The sequence below is a fragment of the Pteropus alecto genome, unplaced genomic scaffold (genome assembly GCF_000325575.1).
Source record: "Pteropus alecto unplaced genomic scaffold, ASM32557v1 scaffold24, whole genome shotgun sequence".
In the NCBI taxonomy this organism is placed as follows: domain Eukaryota; kingdom Metazoa; phylum Chordata; class Mammalia; order Chiroptera; family Pteropodidae; genus Pteropus; species Pteropus alecto.
This window is the reverse complement of record NW_006439192.1, coordinates 268,433-283,489: the sequence shown is the minus strand read 5'-3', so window position 1 is coordinate 283,489 and position 15,057 is coordinate 268,433. Positions and strand designations below refer to the sequence as shown.

Below are 15,057 nucleotides of genomic sequence, written 5' to 3'. Positions count from 1 at the left end.
AGCTACATGCTGCCAGTCATAAAACCCAGAGAGCCAACAAACTGTTCCCTGCTGGCCAAGAAAAACCACCAAATATACCTCTTTCATCTGAAGTTACAACTGAGGAAAATTTTTATTTGAGCATCCAGAAGGATCTGACTGTACTATTAAGTGGAGAAACTCAGGCAGAGCTTTCCCAGCTAACTACTAATAGCAGGAAAGGGGCTCTCCGTGTACAGGAGCCAGATTGTTCAGTGTCCTCCTTGGGGAGCCCAGCAGCAACCCACAGCTCTGCGGGCAGTGCTGGCTTTTTGAGAGAGTGGAGGTCTGATCTGGGGAGAGAACACCCAGGGGGCTGTGATAGACGTAGCTCCATGGGACGCCCAGGCCGGGTCAAACATGTGGAATTTCAAGGGGTGGAAATATTGTGGACAGGAGGGGAGAAAAGAGAGACACGGCATCCTGTGGATTCTGAGACGTCGGAAATGACTGCCTCTCCCGAACGCAAAGGGTTTTCCAAAGTGCCAAGCCACCTCGTCTCCTCTGCTGGTTTATATAATTCAGTTGGTTTCTCTGAGAATGTAGGGGGTGAAACCCGGAGCGCTCCTTCAGAGAGGCCTGCCACTAGCTCAGGGACATTTTCCCCTGTGCCTCTCGTTGAGAGTGGAGAAGATGAAGTCTTCTTGAAGGAAAACAAAGGACATTTTGAGAAAAAACCTCAACTGGAGAGAGACAAGGAGAGGTGAGCTCACATGGTCATCCTGCCCCATGACGCCGGTGCATACTATGGGAAACCATGATCCTGTGCTTGGCTGTGGGAACTCAACTCACAATATCCTTGGTCCTTATTATCATAGAATGGAAGAGAAGTTACTGTAAGCTAGATTCCTCCTAAGTTTCTAAGGTATTGAAGTATCTTGTCATAGAGTTGTCCATTAGGCGTAGACCAGGGAAGCAGAATGATGGAGAGACCGTGAACACTAAACTATATGAATCCATTTCTGACATTTTGTTATATTTGTCAGGTTTTAAAATTTACATCACCGAGGTAACTAAAACTCTCACAATTATCTTTAAGGATATGAAGATTTGGACTCTTTTTGACACACCTGTAGTCGTTAGATCCTGACTTAGGCATTTTTCCTGGGTGCAACACCAGTGCCTACATACAGCCTACATACATATATGAACACAGAGGTTCTGGGTTTGGGCTGACTCAAATTTTTAGGTTTAGAAAAGAGGTCGGGAGGTCAGAAGTAGACTCTATAACTCTATTTTTTATAACTCATGGCATTCACATGAGAATCTCTTCTCACAAGTAACATACGTTTTGATTATGACCCTGATAAGTGAACTCAGCATCACACGGTTATGTCCTGTCTTTCCATTCATTTCTGACATCCACACTAGCTCAGAGCCTGGATAAACGGAAGACATGCCTCTTCTTTCTTCACTCCTTTTGCTCATAGTCTGACGATAGCAGTGCTCTTCTTGGCAAACTCATTTGTAGCGTGCTGTCATTTCAGATTCGTACAGTGTTTTCCTCTGTCAGTCCTCATGACACATTTCATTGTTTGTATGGGAGAACATCAGTGTTAAGGCTGAGGGGCTTATTTTGTTTGCTTGGTTGGTATAAGGAAATGCCTCGTCCTCTACAGTTAATTAACAAATCCACTGGGAGTGATGCTCCTTTAGGATGGCTGTCAGGACTCCTCCTCTCCATACCCCCCCTGCACCCGCCAACACATAACAGTCTGCAGACTTCCGTCAAAAGCAGCCTTGATATGTGGGCGCATGGCTCAGTAATTGTATTCCCGCTGGAATATGCTCTTTTGCCATTGTGTAAATTATTAATTCACTCCTCCTTTTCTCTCTCCCTCCCCGCTTCCCTTCCTTTTCTTCCACAAATGTTTTTTGATTCTCTACTGTGTTCTTGACACCGCTAAGATGCTGGGCATAAGGGAATGTTGAAAATAGATATGATCCATGGTCACTGCCCTCATGTAGCTTACTAATGAAGATAAACATTGACCAGATAAACACATTAAAAATTATAGGGTCACAAGTTGTGCTAGGAAAAGACGAGAGACATACTGGAAAGAATAATTTGAATGCAGGAGAGAGGCTAATTCGTTTGGTGGCTTGTACAAGGCCTTTCTGTGGAAATGATAATTAGGATGAGACTGGAGGAATCACTATAAGTTAGCCAGGTAGAGAATGAGGAGAAAGAATATTCCGGGTGGAGGGGAAAAAGTGCAAAGGAAGGCTGCAAGTTTGCCCCTTTGCTTCCCGGAGTCGTGTGAAGCAAAGGCCGTATGACAAGCTTAGAGATTTGAAACTTCACCAGAGTGGCTGGAGCATAAGGAGCTGGGAGAGGGTGGTTAGAAATGAGAAGTAGTGGAGAGGTAGGGAGGAGCCTCATTGTAGGAACTTTTAATTTTATTCCAAGTACAGTGAAAGCCATTAAGAGGCATAATAAACTTAGATTGTATTTGGTACGTGGTAGGCTTTCAGTAATTTAAAAACAGCTGTGTTGCCGAATGAGTCCTGGTAATACCTAGAAGGAATGTAGATTACTTATGAGCTATTTTTATTCCTATTTCTGTTTTTTTTTTTTTTTCTATTTATAGGAATACGAGGCTCAGAGAGGTTAAGTAAAGTTGCCTTTGTGACCTGCTAGTCGTTGGCACATCCAGAATTCAGTTCTAGGTTTTTCTAACTTGACCTCTTGGATTTAGTTTTTAAAATTTTACTTGGTTGTTCTAATGTTCATTTTAATATTTGAAGAACATGCTACATATTAATTAATTAATGGCCCACCCCTTTATATTAACTTTTAAGTTGTTTCTAGGTTTTCTTTGTTTGGGTTAGCTTTGCAATAAACATGTCTGTTGGCTTTTTTTTTTTTTTTTAAGGTTGTTCACTGTCTAATTTTGGATCTAAAATCTCTCTGCAGTGCTGCTTTTTGTCAGCAGGGGGCGGCCCTTGGATTTTTGAGGGCATCTGGTCTTATTTAAATCAGAAAGTATTAATAGACTGATGAAAGCTTAGTGTATTTTTACTCCATTAGGTTTACACAATATATTTATTTGCTTCTGTCAAAATTAAAGATGATGGTAGCTGGTGATAATTTGAATTTGTGGAGTTAGTTGGCCAAAATGAGAATTTAATATTTTATTCAAATATTCGTTGGACTAGATATATTTATTTGCTCTTTGAGGGCCTGCTCTATTCCTGAGGAGGCGGGGGAAGGATTTGATTATATGGGTGCTTGATAGAGCTGATATCTTGGTGAGGGCTGTAAATACTTATACTGATTTGAAACCATATTAAATTATTTAGAGGGCTGTGTAGCACATGTATGCTAGCCTTTTTTTTTGACTCAAATATGTTTCTGTGATATCTTCCTTCTCAAATACATTAAGACGTAAGCCTCGTGAATACAAGTGTTAGCTCTACAGAATGCTATCTTTTTTATATGGTTGAAGAGGAAAAGAGAAAAAGAAAAAATTAACCTAATATTGAAATTCTTCACTCTTATTTCCTTCCCAGGATTCTTGAACATGAGGAGCGCTTCAGGGAAGGAGAGGATGATATCTTTGGGCCTGGGTATACGGAGGACTCCACCGATATGTACAGCTCCCAGTTCGAAACCATTTTGGACAACACTTCTTTGTACTACAGTGCTGAGTCCTTGGAGACATTATACTCAGAGCCTGATAGCTATTTTAGCTTTGAAATGCCCCTCACTCCAATGATACAGCAGCGCATTAAAGAAGGCGGTCAGTTCCTGGATAGGACATCAGTGGGAGAACAGCAAGATGTCTTGAGCGTCTCAGCAGATGGCGGTATAGTGATGGGCTATTCTCGTGGCATCACCAATGGGCTCAGTGACGCTGGAGACTCCATCTACGCAAAAGGCACCCCGGAGATGGCTTTCTGGGGAAGGTAACTAGTCCTGTTCTCATTAATTTTGTGCTGGTGGTTTTTGTAGCATTTTCTCTTTGGGAAATCTGAGTGTGAGATATACTTGAAAAGCATTTGGCCAGTTTCTATGGATATAAGCGAATGATGTAAGTAAAAAGTTATTTGGGTTTTAGGGGCAGGCAGAGTATCTTTTAGTGGTTTGCCAAATTGGCAAGCTGGGGTCAGGCTATTTGGTGGTATTTCTTGGATTACCATGTGTAAGTTGGATCCTGAACAAATGTTTGTAGGTGATAGTAGGTATTAACTCTGATGATGCAGCTTTGGTAGCAGTGCGTGGTGCTGTGAAAAGAACACTGAGGGACCTTGGCTTTTGTCCTGGCACTGACATTGGTTGATGACTTGGAGCAGGTTGTTTGATTAAGCCAGAGATTCCTTAGTTGTAAATTGAGCGTATTGGATTATACGGTCACCAAAGTCTCTTTCAGTTATTTGCTCTTTGAAGGCCTGCTCTTTTAGGCAGTCTTCCTATTCCTGAGGAGGCGGGGGAAGGATCTGATTATATGGGTGCTTGATAGAGCTGATATCTTGGTGAGGGCTATAAATACTTACTCTCTCTCTACTTTAGGATTTAAGTACCTGGGAAATAAAATGACGTTATATAGAGTATGTGTGCTATACCTGTCACTTAGTGATTCTCTGTCTATTTCTGGATTATCCGGCATTTCATTTCCTCTTGCTCATCATCTTCGGGTCACTTACTTGTCTTCTAGCACCTCCATCAGTGGACAGAGAATGCTAAACTTCTTAAAGATTTTATGAATTTAATTTTGATACAGTTTTCCTTAATTAAAATGTGTCAGTGTATATGTGAGCGGAGGTGGTGGGAAGGTTAAATGGGGATAAACTATTTTAAAACTAATGAAAAAATGACTGCTTTTTAAAAAAAGTCAGTATTCACATTATAGGTTTCCAATGAACCTCTTTTTATGAGCAGTTAATCCTATATTAAGCATTTTCTATAACCAGTTTATAGGTTTATAATTCATTGATTAGATGAGCATATTCAAGACTGGCATATTTTAACTTAGTAGCTGTGCATTTCCATGTGGAATCGACCATAGATGTTGGTTGTCTTCTTGGGTCACAATGAGATAATGAAGAGAATGCAGGTCTCAAAAGCAGAATACCTTGGTCTGAATTACTTAGGCAAACCACTTATTCTCTCTGAAACTCACTTTATTTACAAAATGAGGTTAATGACACCCAGTCTGCCCTATGGCTAAAGACTTAATCTAGATTAAAATACCTAGCAGCATGCTAGGTACAAAGTAGGAGCTTGAGTAAATGTGTGAATCAGAAGTGGTTGGCTGATAAGCTCACGTTTAGACTTCCTGTATCTCTGAGAAAGGGTTGTCCCCTAGAGCAGGGTGTCCCTAAGAACAGGGTGCCCCTGAGAGAGGCATTCCTTTTTTGTCCTTGAGAGGGGGCATCCTTGAGTGGAGGATGCCAGTCTTTTTTTTCTACCATCATCTCTGGCAACTGTAAGTTGTGATAAAATGCTATAGATAGCACAGGTATGCAGAAAGTTTCATTGAAATTCCAGTTCATTTTTCTGGGGCAAGTGGAAGTTGTTTGTATTACAGATCTAAAATTGGTAGGGGAGCAAAGCATTTGGGGCTGAAAGGTTTTGCTGCAGGAGCCATAGAGAAGTAAGTAAATAAAGACAAGAGATAAACATCAGGAAGTCAGAACAGGAAAGAATTAGGTGAAAGGTTTGTCAGATGTATGGTCTGCTCATTTAAAATAGGAAGTCGTCATTATTGGGGCCAGCTGGAGTGCCAGTCACTAGTTAAGAGAGGGTATTGGAGTAGGTTATAGTATTTTAGCACCTCAGATTGAGACAGTGGTATACTGCAGGCTATCTAGAGATAAGGTTTCGGCTGCGTCACCTGCATTGTTGAACCATGAGATCTTGCCCAGCGATAAGACCTGAATTCTAGTACTGGATGAGAAGCATCTTAGAGATGAGCCAGCTGAATCTCACCCACCTCTGGCACTTTTCCATGTGTATATGTCCCTAATCAGGGTTAAAATATTTACATAGAGCGGTCTCTGTGATCCTAAGAAATTTTAAAGAAACTGATAGAACTTTTTTTTTTTTTTTAACCCCCTCTGCCTCTTGGTGCTTTGGAGAAGTTGCAGCACCAGTGGAATTATAGGTTGAAGAATTATTACATTTTCTCAAAGTGGGGCTGTAGATAACCTTGTTTTACAGTAAAGAATCTGAGTCTCGGTTTGGCAGGATGGATTTACCTTGTGACAGATCCTGTGCCAGAATTAAAATTGCCTGACACCTAGACCAGTTACATTCCCTATTGTAGGCTGCCTGGTCTCGTATCTTTATTCTTTCTTCTGATCTAATTTCTCTCAGTGCCATGCATTTATAGAGCCAGAAATCTAAGTTGGTAATTGTAGAGCTGATTATTGTTGTTGCTGGTGTGTTTTCATTTTGAGAAAAATTTTACCAAGTCATTAATAAACATCTCCATAAATTTTTAAAGTCATCAATGAGCAGGCTTTTAAAATTTTCTTCTACATTAAAACATCCCTCTGCAGAGGTAAGGAAGTAGACACAGAGGCATTGAGCCTAGTAAGAAACTCCAGACCAGAATGCTGACTGCAAAATAGTCAATATGAATGACTTCCCTCAGCCAAACACTCAGGCATAAAGTGTTAGGAGTCAAGGGAAAAAATTATTTTTCAACCATATTAGTAAATGTTGTGATATTTATATAAGAAAAGTGATGAATGTAACAAGAGCACATGCTGCCTAGCATTCCATATCTATTCACTGGCATCTCCTGTTTCCTCAGCAGTGGACTGGGGCATCTGACTGTATTGGATAAAGTGAACTCTGAGGAAGGTGCAAAGAATAGGGGATGATACCTATTTCCTTGATGATGCTTCTGTGATTGTAACTAGACCTGAACCAAGACAAGTAAGTCCCTCTCTGTTGAGGTATGGACTTTAATGTTAGTTGACAGCCAGTAGAAAATACTATAAGGTTACTTTAGATAGTCTCTCAACACAGTTTTATATCATATGCATCCTGTAAGTCTTATTTATTTAGTAAACACATAGTACCTAGTTCTCATAATGAGCTAGGAGAGAGGAACTATTAATATTCTCATTTTCTCAATAAAGAAACTGAGGCACAGAGCAGTGACTTGCTCAAAGTTGCAAAGACCTTGACATACCCAGAATTTGAACTCTGGCAGTCAGGCTCCAAAGCCTATTTATTTTTAGTTTCAAAACAAAAATATATTTGTTTGGCATTGCCTAGGTATATTTTAAAATCCTGTTTCAATATGTGCCTTTACTTTGCCATTGAAGATTATTTCCTTGGCAGTATTCAACAGTGATTTATTTTGAACTTAGGATGACGTTGTTCCCTATTGTTGCTTTTTAAAAGAAAGGTAGAAGTAGGAAGGGTTGGGAAGGTGATAAGGATGTTGTGGCACTTGAGCAAATCTAGTTCCCTTCTCAGGAACACTTGCCAGTCTTGGATTGAGCCACACTTTGGTGGTCAGAGGGGGATTGTTCTTCCCTAATGCTCTCTCCACTTAAGTCAAAGAAGAAAATATTTCAAATCTGTAAAGTTCTCGTATCATGTTGTAAAGGACATTTTAAAAAGAGTATGTGTGCTCACTGTCTTTTAAAGGATTATGTACCTTTGAGATGCCAAATAGATCACTCTTTAGAAGGTGAAAAGGCCTTTTAAGATCCAGGATGAATCCAGACAGGAAGAGTTCAATTCTCTCAGGTGCTTTGAATGCTCTGAACACTGAATGTTGACCAGGGAGCTACTTGTCAGTCAGGAAAGAGCTTGCCCTGTGAATGTAACATAATATTTTAATGAAGGAGTGAAGAGTAGCATCCCCTTCGTTTGTGGTCCAGCTACAGAGCACTCAGGCTAGTGGGTCAGCGGTGCTGTGTGAAGTCCAGTCACATGGCTCCAAAATTAGAAAGGATAATTAGAGACTTACAGTTATACATATTCCAATGGGTTCCTTTGTGTCTGGATGCTTCTCCCTCACCAGCCCATCAGCTGATGACTGCAACTCCAATCAGTAAGTTCTGACCTGGAAACTATATGGCACAGATGTCATCGTGACCATTAACAGAGCTGGATATTGGCCATTTCTATTGAGCTGGGGTTTGGACAGATAGAATAAGAGAGATAACAAATACAGTAATATGGCAGGAGCTTCTCTTTTGGTTCTCTGAAATATATAAAACTGCTTTTTTAAAATGACCTTTTTAGTGTAATAGATGTATTTTATGCCTTAGCTTCCTAGTTTTCCTTTCAGATATGGATACGGAGTTGTACAGCAGACGAGGTGAATTACATCTGTGTGCAACTGATATGCCTGAGGACGGTGCTTCAGTCAGGCTTGGGTCCACTCAGAATTTGATAGTTGCGGTTATCTGCCTTCCTCTTGTCCCCTCCCTGCCCTTCTCAAATGGAGTGCTGGCATTTAGAAGTATTCTTTTTCTTCTTCAGCTATTTTCCCTTTTTAGTGTCTTTCTGTCCAGGAAAAAGTCACATGAAACAAGATTAATACAGAAATGTATTTAAGTGTGACTTCAAAAAAATCATTGACATCCCAATTTAGAGCCTATGAGCATTTTAATATAATGTATAAATATTAAAATAAGAAATTAAAATAATGTGATATTAGTTAAGCTGTTGACAGAGGAAAAGATTTTGATCTTGTGAGATGGGCTCTAGAGAGCCGGCTGGCCATGACGTCCCCAACTTTCCTGTCATTAGGAATGGGAAGTGCTGCTCCCCCAGAGGTTCATTATTGGGTTGCTGTTACTCTAGTAATAACTTTAGTTTTTTTTTTTACGTTTTAAAACTTGTATAGAAAATAGTTTCTCATTTTTTTCCTTCTAGCTTCCTAAAGCCGTTGTGATAAATTTTTCTTCTTTCCACAAAGGAGTTCCTGCTCAGTGATGAGAGGCAGGGACTGGTAGAGGTTTCAGAGTCAGTCATATCTGGTCTCGAATCCTGCCTCAGTTACTAGGTGTGTGATCTTGAGTCAGTTACAATCTGGGAACCTTTCCCTGTGTAAAGGGAAATGAATGATACCTATCTGGTATAGGAGGGAGGAGCAGATGAGATTAGTCAAGTGAAAAAAGATCAAGAAAAGAAAATCAAGTGGCTTAACAATGCCTGGTACATAATAGGAGATAAATAAATGAAAATTAATAATAATACCAATACCAGTAGCACCCGAAGAACAGTCATCTGCCCCACCACCGTGTGCTCAAGCCCTGTGTCAGCCTCTGAGCTGTCATCCTCCGAGCTCTAAGCTCTCTGAAACAGCTATTACTGGATTTCCTGAAATACCACTTTCTTTTCGTAAAGTACAATGAACTGTGGTTGGGTGGCATAAATGTGGGGAATTGGTCTCAGAATACAGGAGTCAAGTTCTCTTTACTGGCTGCTGGGTTTTGGGTAGGTTGTTTCACTTCGAGGAACCTCCGATTCCTTACTGGTAAAATGGAGATAACCATATCATCCAAATTACAGTTTAAAGAATTTATTAAGTTTTTATTTGTGGATATTTATTTTAAATCTATCATGAGTTTTGCAATGGTCTGAATAACAGTCTAAGGATTATAAGAAAAAAAGATAAGAAAAAGCCTGATAAGAAAAATAGTAAAGATTTAGTGAATGTTTGAACATAGGACATGTGGGCTTAGTGAAAATGTGAGATTTCAAGCATGGATGACTTCAAAGTCAAGCAACAACCAGGAGGAGTTGGAGAGAGCAACAGGATTTGTAGGAGAGCACCCACTGGTGGGGGCAGTTGAAACAGTTAAATTTGAGGAGAGTGAGGGTCCTTCATGCAGAAATGCTGGTGGGAGTATAGGGTTGAAGGTCAGCTGGAGAGACTTGGGAGTCACTGTTTAGAGATGAGGCTTGCAGCTGTGGGTGCGAGTGAGCTCTTGGAGGGTGAGTGGGCTGAGGCCGGCTGGAGGGATGTGCACGCAGGAACGCTTGGGCGTCTTTCTCATTCCATGTTTGGAGAAAATGTGCTCTCTAAGGTGAGTTTCCTGGCAGCTCTTCTACACTTGCCTCTCTTCTCTGACAGCGGCCTGGTTGTCAGGGCGCACACTGTGGAAGCTTGGTGCTCTGGTCCTCGGTGTTCTTTCCACCCCTCAGACAGGCCTGGCCCAGCTCTTGTGATTTTGGGCTCTGCCTGAGTGTTGGGTGCCTCTCCTTTAAGTTGATGATGACTCGAGGAAATGGTCCTGGACTTGAAATAGGGTTTTTCAGAAATGTTGTAATTCAGTAGCTTAAACCTTAAAGAAATTCCTTGGATATTAGTGGATATTGCTGTGATCAGTGCTGAGGGGTGCTGGTTCAATGGATGATCTTTTATCAAAGGCCATATTAAAAGACCTCAAATGATAAAGGACATTGGAGGTATATGTAATCACAAGGAGAATCCTGGCTCTAAATAAAAATCAGATTGGCGGTTAATATTTTAACTGGTCAGGGTGATATAGCAATTTTTTAATTCATATATCAGTGCAATATTTAACTTTTAAAGGAAGCAATAACATTTCCTCTCAGCAGAGGTCACTTAACACAAGATTTGCAACACGGAATGAGAAATATTATCCATTGGTCCATGGTTTGGGGAAGAAAAAAGACGGAGACCTTCTCCAAATAAATAGTTCTTCGAAGGTATTTTACATAGGAGTACTAGCTTATCAGAACCCCAAATGGGTATATTTCCAGTGCTTTAATATTGTTTTTCTTTTTCTTCTATGAGTCCTCATAAATTCTCCGTAAACAAATACAGAGCTATCAAATTGGCTCAAGTTCCTAGTAGAGCCTTAATATTCTGTATCTGAGTGGCCATGGTACAGGTAAGTTGAATATAATCTTTTTTATTAGTGCTAATGAGGCTTAATATTAAACTCCATCTAAACCAGTGGTAGGTTAATACTTTGACTTCATAATCTCCACACTTCATGTTACTTCATATGCCTGTGCCCGAACCTCCATCCCCAGGTATTCTACCGGTCTCCGAATCTGACATTATTGTAGGAAAGCCATATAAATCCAATACACTGAACTACTGAGATTTTTCATCTTTATACTCCCCATCTTGCTACCCAGCAGCGCTGATTTGGGATCTTGTTAGGAGTGCAGAATCGCAGGCCCCACCCCTGACCTACTAAATTAGAACTTGCATTTTAACATATCCAGGTCGTTTGCATATACATTGAAGTTTGAGAAGCACTGGTCTTGAACAATGGTCCATGGACCAAATCTAAAGTAAGAGATCTCTAGGACAGTGTTTTCTAAGTTGACTGCACCTTAGAGTTACATAGGGAGCTTTTTAAAATTCTGACTCCCAGGCTTCACCATTGGAGAGTCATTCTATTGGTCTAGGATGGCACCAGATAATGATAGCTTTAAAAGCCAGATGATTCTGATGTTCAGCCTAGGTTGTCTACCTCTCATCTTAGAGCTTGCTAGAAATGTGTAACAGACCTCATCCCTGATCTACTCTATCAAAATGAGTATTTTTTTAAAAATCCAGGTAATTCATAAGCACTTTAAAGTTCGAGAAGCACTGGAAACTGTTGAGCGGCAGAATACAAAGTAAGATAGTCCCTGTTCTGAGAGGAGCAGGCCTGTTACAGGTCACTGTGCTAGTGGCGGGCAGAAATATAACAGGTTTATCAAATTGAGTGGCTCTGGCTGTGAACCTCAAAATGATTTCTTGTCATTTTTAGTGTGGCGATCATAGGGTGCCTATTCCTACTTGAAATATAGGGGTTGATCCTTATTTTTTTTTTCCCCCTAGGAAACATTATGATAGTTTCCTGGTGAAGAGTGTGGATTCTTAAGTCAGGCTGTTTTGGTTCAACTTTTGATGAATTATCTCTCTAAACTTCATTGTCTGAGAAAAGGGGTAATAATTTACTGCCACTTGGTGATAACTCAAAAATGGTTGACTGCTATCAGTAATAGCACTGCTTAAACTATTGTCTTCAAAACTTCTTCCAAGTCACCTAGTATGAATGGACTGTGGTCAGATTGACTTAGGATGTTGGTTGTATATCTGTTCTAATTCTAAGAGCCTTAGATTACTTGAAGGTAAGGAGTTTTAATTATAGTTTATTTTACTGTGTAATTACTCTATTTAGCAGCTCCTCAACACAAAGCAGGTGACATTTTCTAGTCAAGAGTAGTAATATAAAGCCTTTAGTAAAGAGAAAATAAGAGGTATTGAATAATTATTATTGTGGAACAAAATCATAAAAGTTCATCATTCACACTCAGCATTAATTTAACCAGTATTTTAGGATTCATCATATACTGTTATACTTAGCTCTGAGCCGGTCCTCCTATCAGGCAGTGAACTTCTCAAGTCTTATTTTTAGGGTCCAGCACATACTGGGCACTCAGTTTTTGTTGAATGAAGAATTTAATTAGCAGCTTCTTTATACTAGGTACTAGGTGTCTCCCGAAGAGGAGGCAAATAACTTCACAAATGACTTTACAGGGCCCAGAGAGTTAGACAGCAAGGCTCCAAGGCTGGGACTCTTTAGAATGTGATGTCACAGAGACCTGCAAGGAAGTGTTGTTTTTGGGAGTGGGTTTTGAAGGATCAGGTGGACGTGTGTAAATGGTCGTGGGGAAAGTGGGGGAGGATGACTTTCCAGATGGAGCCAAACTGAGGCAGAATTAGTAACAGCTGCTTAGATTTGGGGACTTGAGTGTTGGGAGTCGAGGGGATTATTAACGTCTTTGTCTCCTGTTAATCTGCTTGACTGAACATGTGCTGCTACACTCAAAAAGTTAGCCATTATGCAGTTGGCTTTACAACTTCTGAAACATTTTAGGCACACCAAAAAGTTTAAAAAATAATAAACACTAGTGATCTCAACGACCAGTTTAAGAAATAAAACATTACAGATGAGTTGCAAACTCCTGTGATTGCTTCCCTGGTCCCATCCCTCCTTCTCTTCCTAAAGTTATCCATTACCGTGTGTGTATTATTCCTCTATAGGTTTGCATTCATAAATAATATCTAATATTCCTTTACATATTTTTGAACCTTATATAAACGCTGTCCTCTTGTTTCCTTTTGTAACGTGCTTTTTCCCTCAGTATTTCAAATTCATTTTAATCAATTTGTAAAGCCCAATTTATTGGCTGTATAGGATTCAACACATAGATATATACTATCAGTTTCACATTTCTGAACATTTTGGCTATCTTGTATTTTCGTTATCTCACACGGTGTGGCAGTGAACATTCTAATTTGTTATTTCTTGTGCACATATGGGAGAGATTCTCTAGGCCAGGTATATATTTAGGAGTGAAATTACTGGACTGTAAGCTATCATTTTCTGGGTGAACCAAGACATTGTTGAAAGGGCATATTACATTTTCTTTGAGAGCATGTAATTTTATCTACTTGTGTTTATAAAGTAATTTTTAGTTATTTCATCTCCTGATCCTTATAATTTCCCTCTCCCAGCAAAAATAGCAGGAGCCCAAAGACAAAGCACGGAAAAGAAAATGAAGTGAAATCAGTCTCCTTTTCCTTTAGGGACACTGGTGCAGACTCTGTTATCCATTAGTTAGGTCTGGTGGCTGTCCTTTCTATCAGATGGCCCCACTCCTGGAGTTCCCAGATTCTCAGACGCATCTGTGACAGTTGTTGCTTGTGTCTGACAGCCGTGAGTGTTGCCTGTCCACTCCTGGTTGTCTGAAGCAGGATTTGAACAGCAGGACAAATGAATATTTTAACATCAACAGGAGCAGAAAAAGACATGAAACTAGAAATGAAAATAGAAAAATTACGATTGTGAATTTAACACAGCTGAATTTTATATAATTTAAATGAATTAGATCCGTTTTGTTGCCTATTTCAGTCATTCCTTTAGGGCCAGAATGTGTGTGCTATAGGAAATTATGGTCTGTAAAAATAGTACTTCAGAAATCTTAGTACTATTAAAGAAAAACAAGGCTGAATTTACTTTCTGTTTTTTAACGATATTAGACAAACTTTTCCCTCTCGTAAGCCGTGACCACTCTAAATAGACTAACAGTTGTCCCTTCTCCCTGTTATTGGGCCGCCTGGCTTCTAAAGAGTTAAGCTGGGGGTTTGTGAGGTCATGTGTGACTTCACTGGGTTTGCACTTTTGAAGCAGATCTCTTGGAGGGAAGCTGCCTGTGAAGAGGGGAGGCTGGGCAGAGGGGGAAGTACTCCTTCAACTTTTTCAAGTTCTTATCCTTCAGCCCCTGAGGGATATAGTGGCATTCTGGGAGAATGTCACTGCAGAGTCAGTGTGTAGCAGTTTGTACGCGTAACCGAAGCAGCTGTAGAAGTCCATTAAAAGAGCCTTTGCAGAGGATGAAGGTTTGCTGAACAGATGGAACGGGAGAATGCTCTTTGTATTCGAGACAAAATTATGGGCAGACCGTTTGCTGATAGAGGTAACTGAGATTCTGTTTATTTTCTTTGTCTGGTCTTAGGCAGTGCTTGATTATGTGAGATTGTTGTAACATAGATTCCTTGGATTTTAAACTCTTTTATTTCAAATGAAAAATAGTGTAAGAAAATCTTAGAAATTTAGGAGAATAATTCACATAGACTTTTCTGTATAAGGATGACAAAAATGAAGAGGGTGTAGGGTCTGTAATGTTTGGGCCAGAAGCTTTTTTTCCCATGATAGTCGTGCTGCTCTTGAAGGTGATTAGACGAAGCTTGGTGCTCCTAAACTAGGGTGCTTTCACCTTTTGTGAAACTTCATTTAGGCTCTGCAAGGCCACCAGTTTGAGCTTGGTCTTTCAGTGGGATCCATTCTGACTACACAAGGCTGTCATTCTTATTTTGGTGTATCAGTGCCCTAAAGGGACAGTCGGCTATGCTGTTAGGATAGAAACATGATTTGTCTTAGAATTCGGCATTAGGTTTGAAACTTCAAAGGCTAGCCAGTTATCTAAAGAAAAAAAGGCATAGAGAGGTTTTTTTCTTTGTTTTTGTTTCCTGGAGCTGAGGGAGTTTCACATCCACAGTGTCTCTGGGAAGGCCCCTCTCTGTTTTC

General features: G+C 40.1%; 1 protein-coding gene across 1 annotated transcript in view; it reads left to right on the top strand.

Annotated features, from left to right (window-relative positions):
- PSD3 (pleckstrin and Sec7 domain containing 3) overlaps positions 1-15,057 on the top strand; it is a 364,145-nt gene that overhangs the window by 104,337 nt on the left and 244,751 nt on the right. The window contains exons 3-4 of the mRNA XM_015592799.2: positions 1-721; positions 3,532-3,927. The exon at positions 1-721 is cut by the window's left edge and continues 390 nt beyond it. Of these exons, the coding sequence (XP_015448285.1) occupies positions 1-721; positions 3,532-3,927 (1,117 nt within the window). The remainder of the gene's footprint in view (positions 722-3,531; positions 3,928-15,057) is intronic.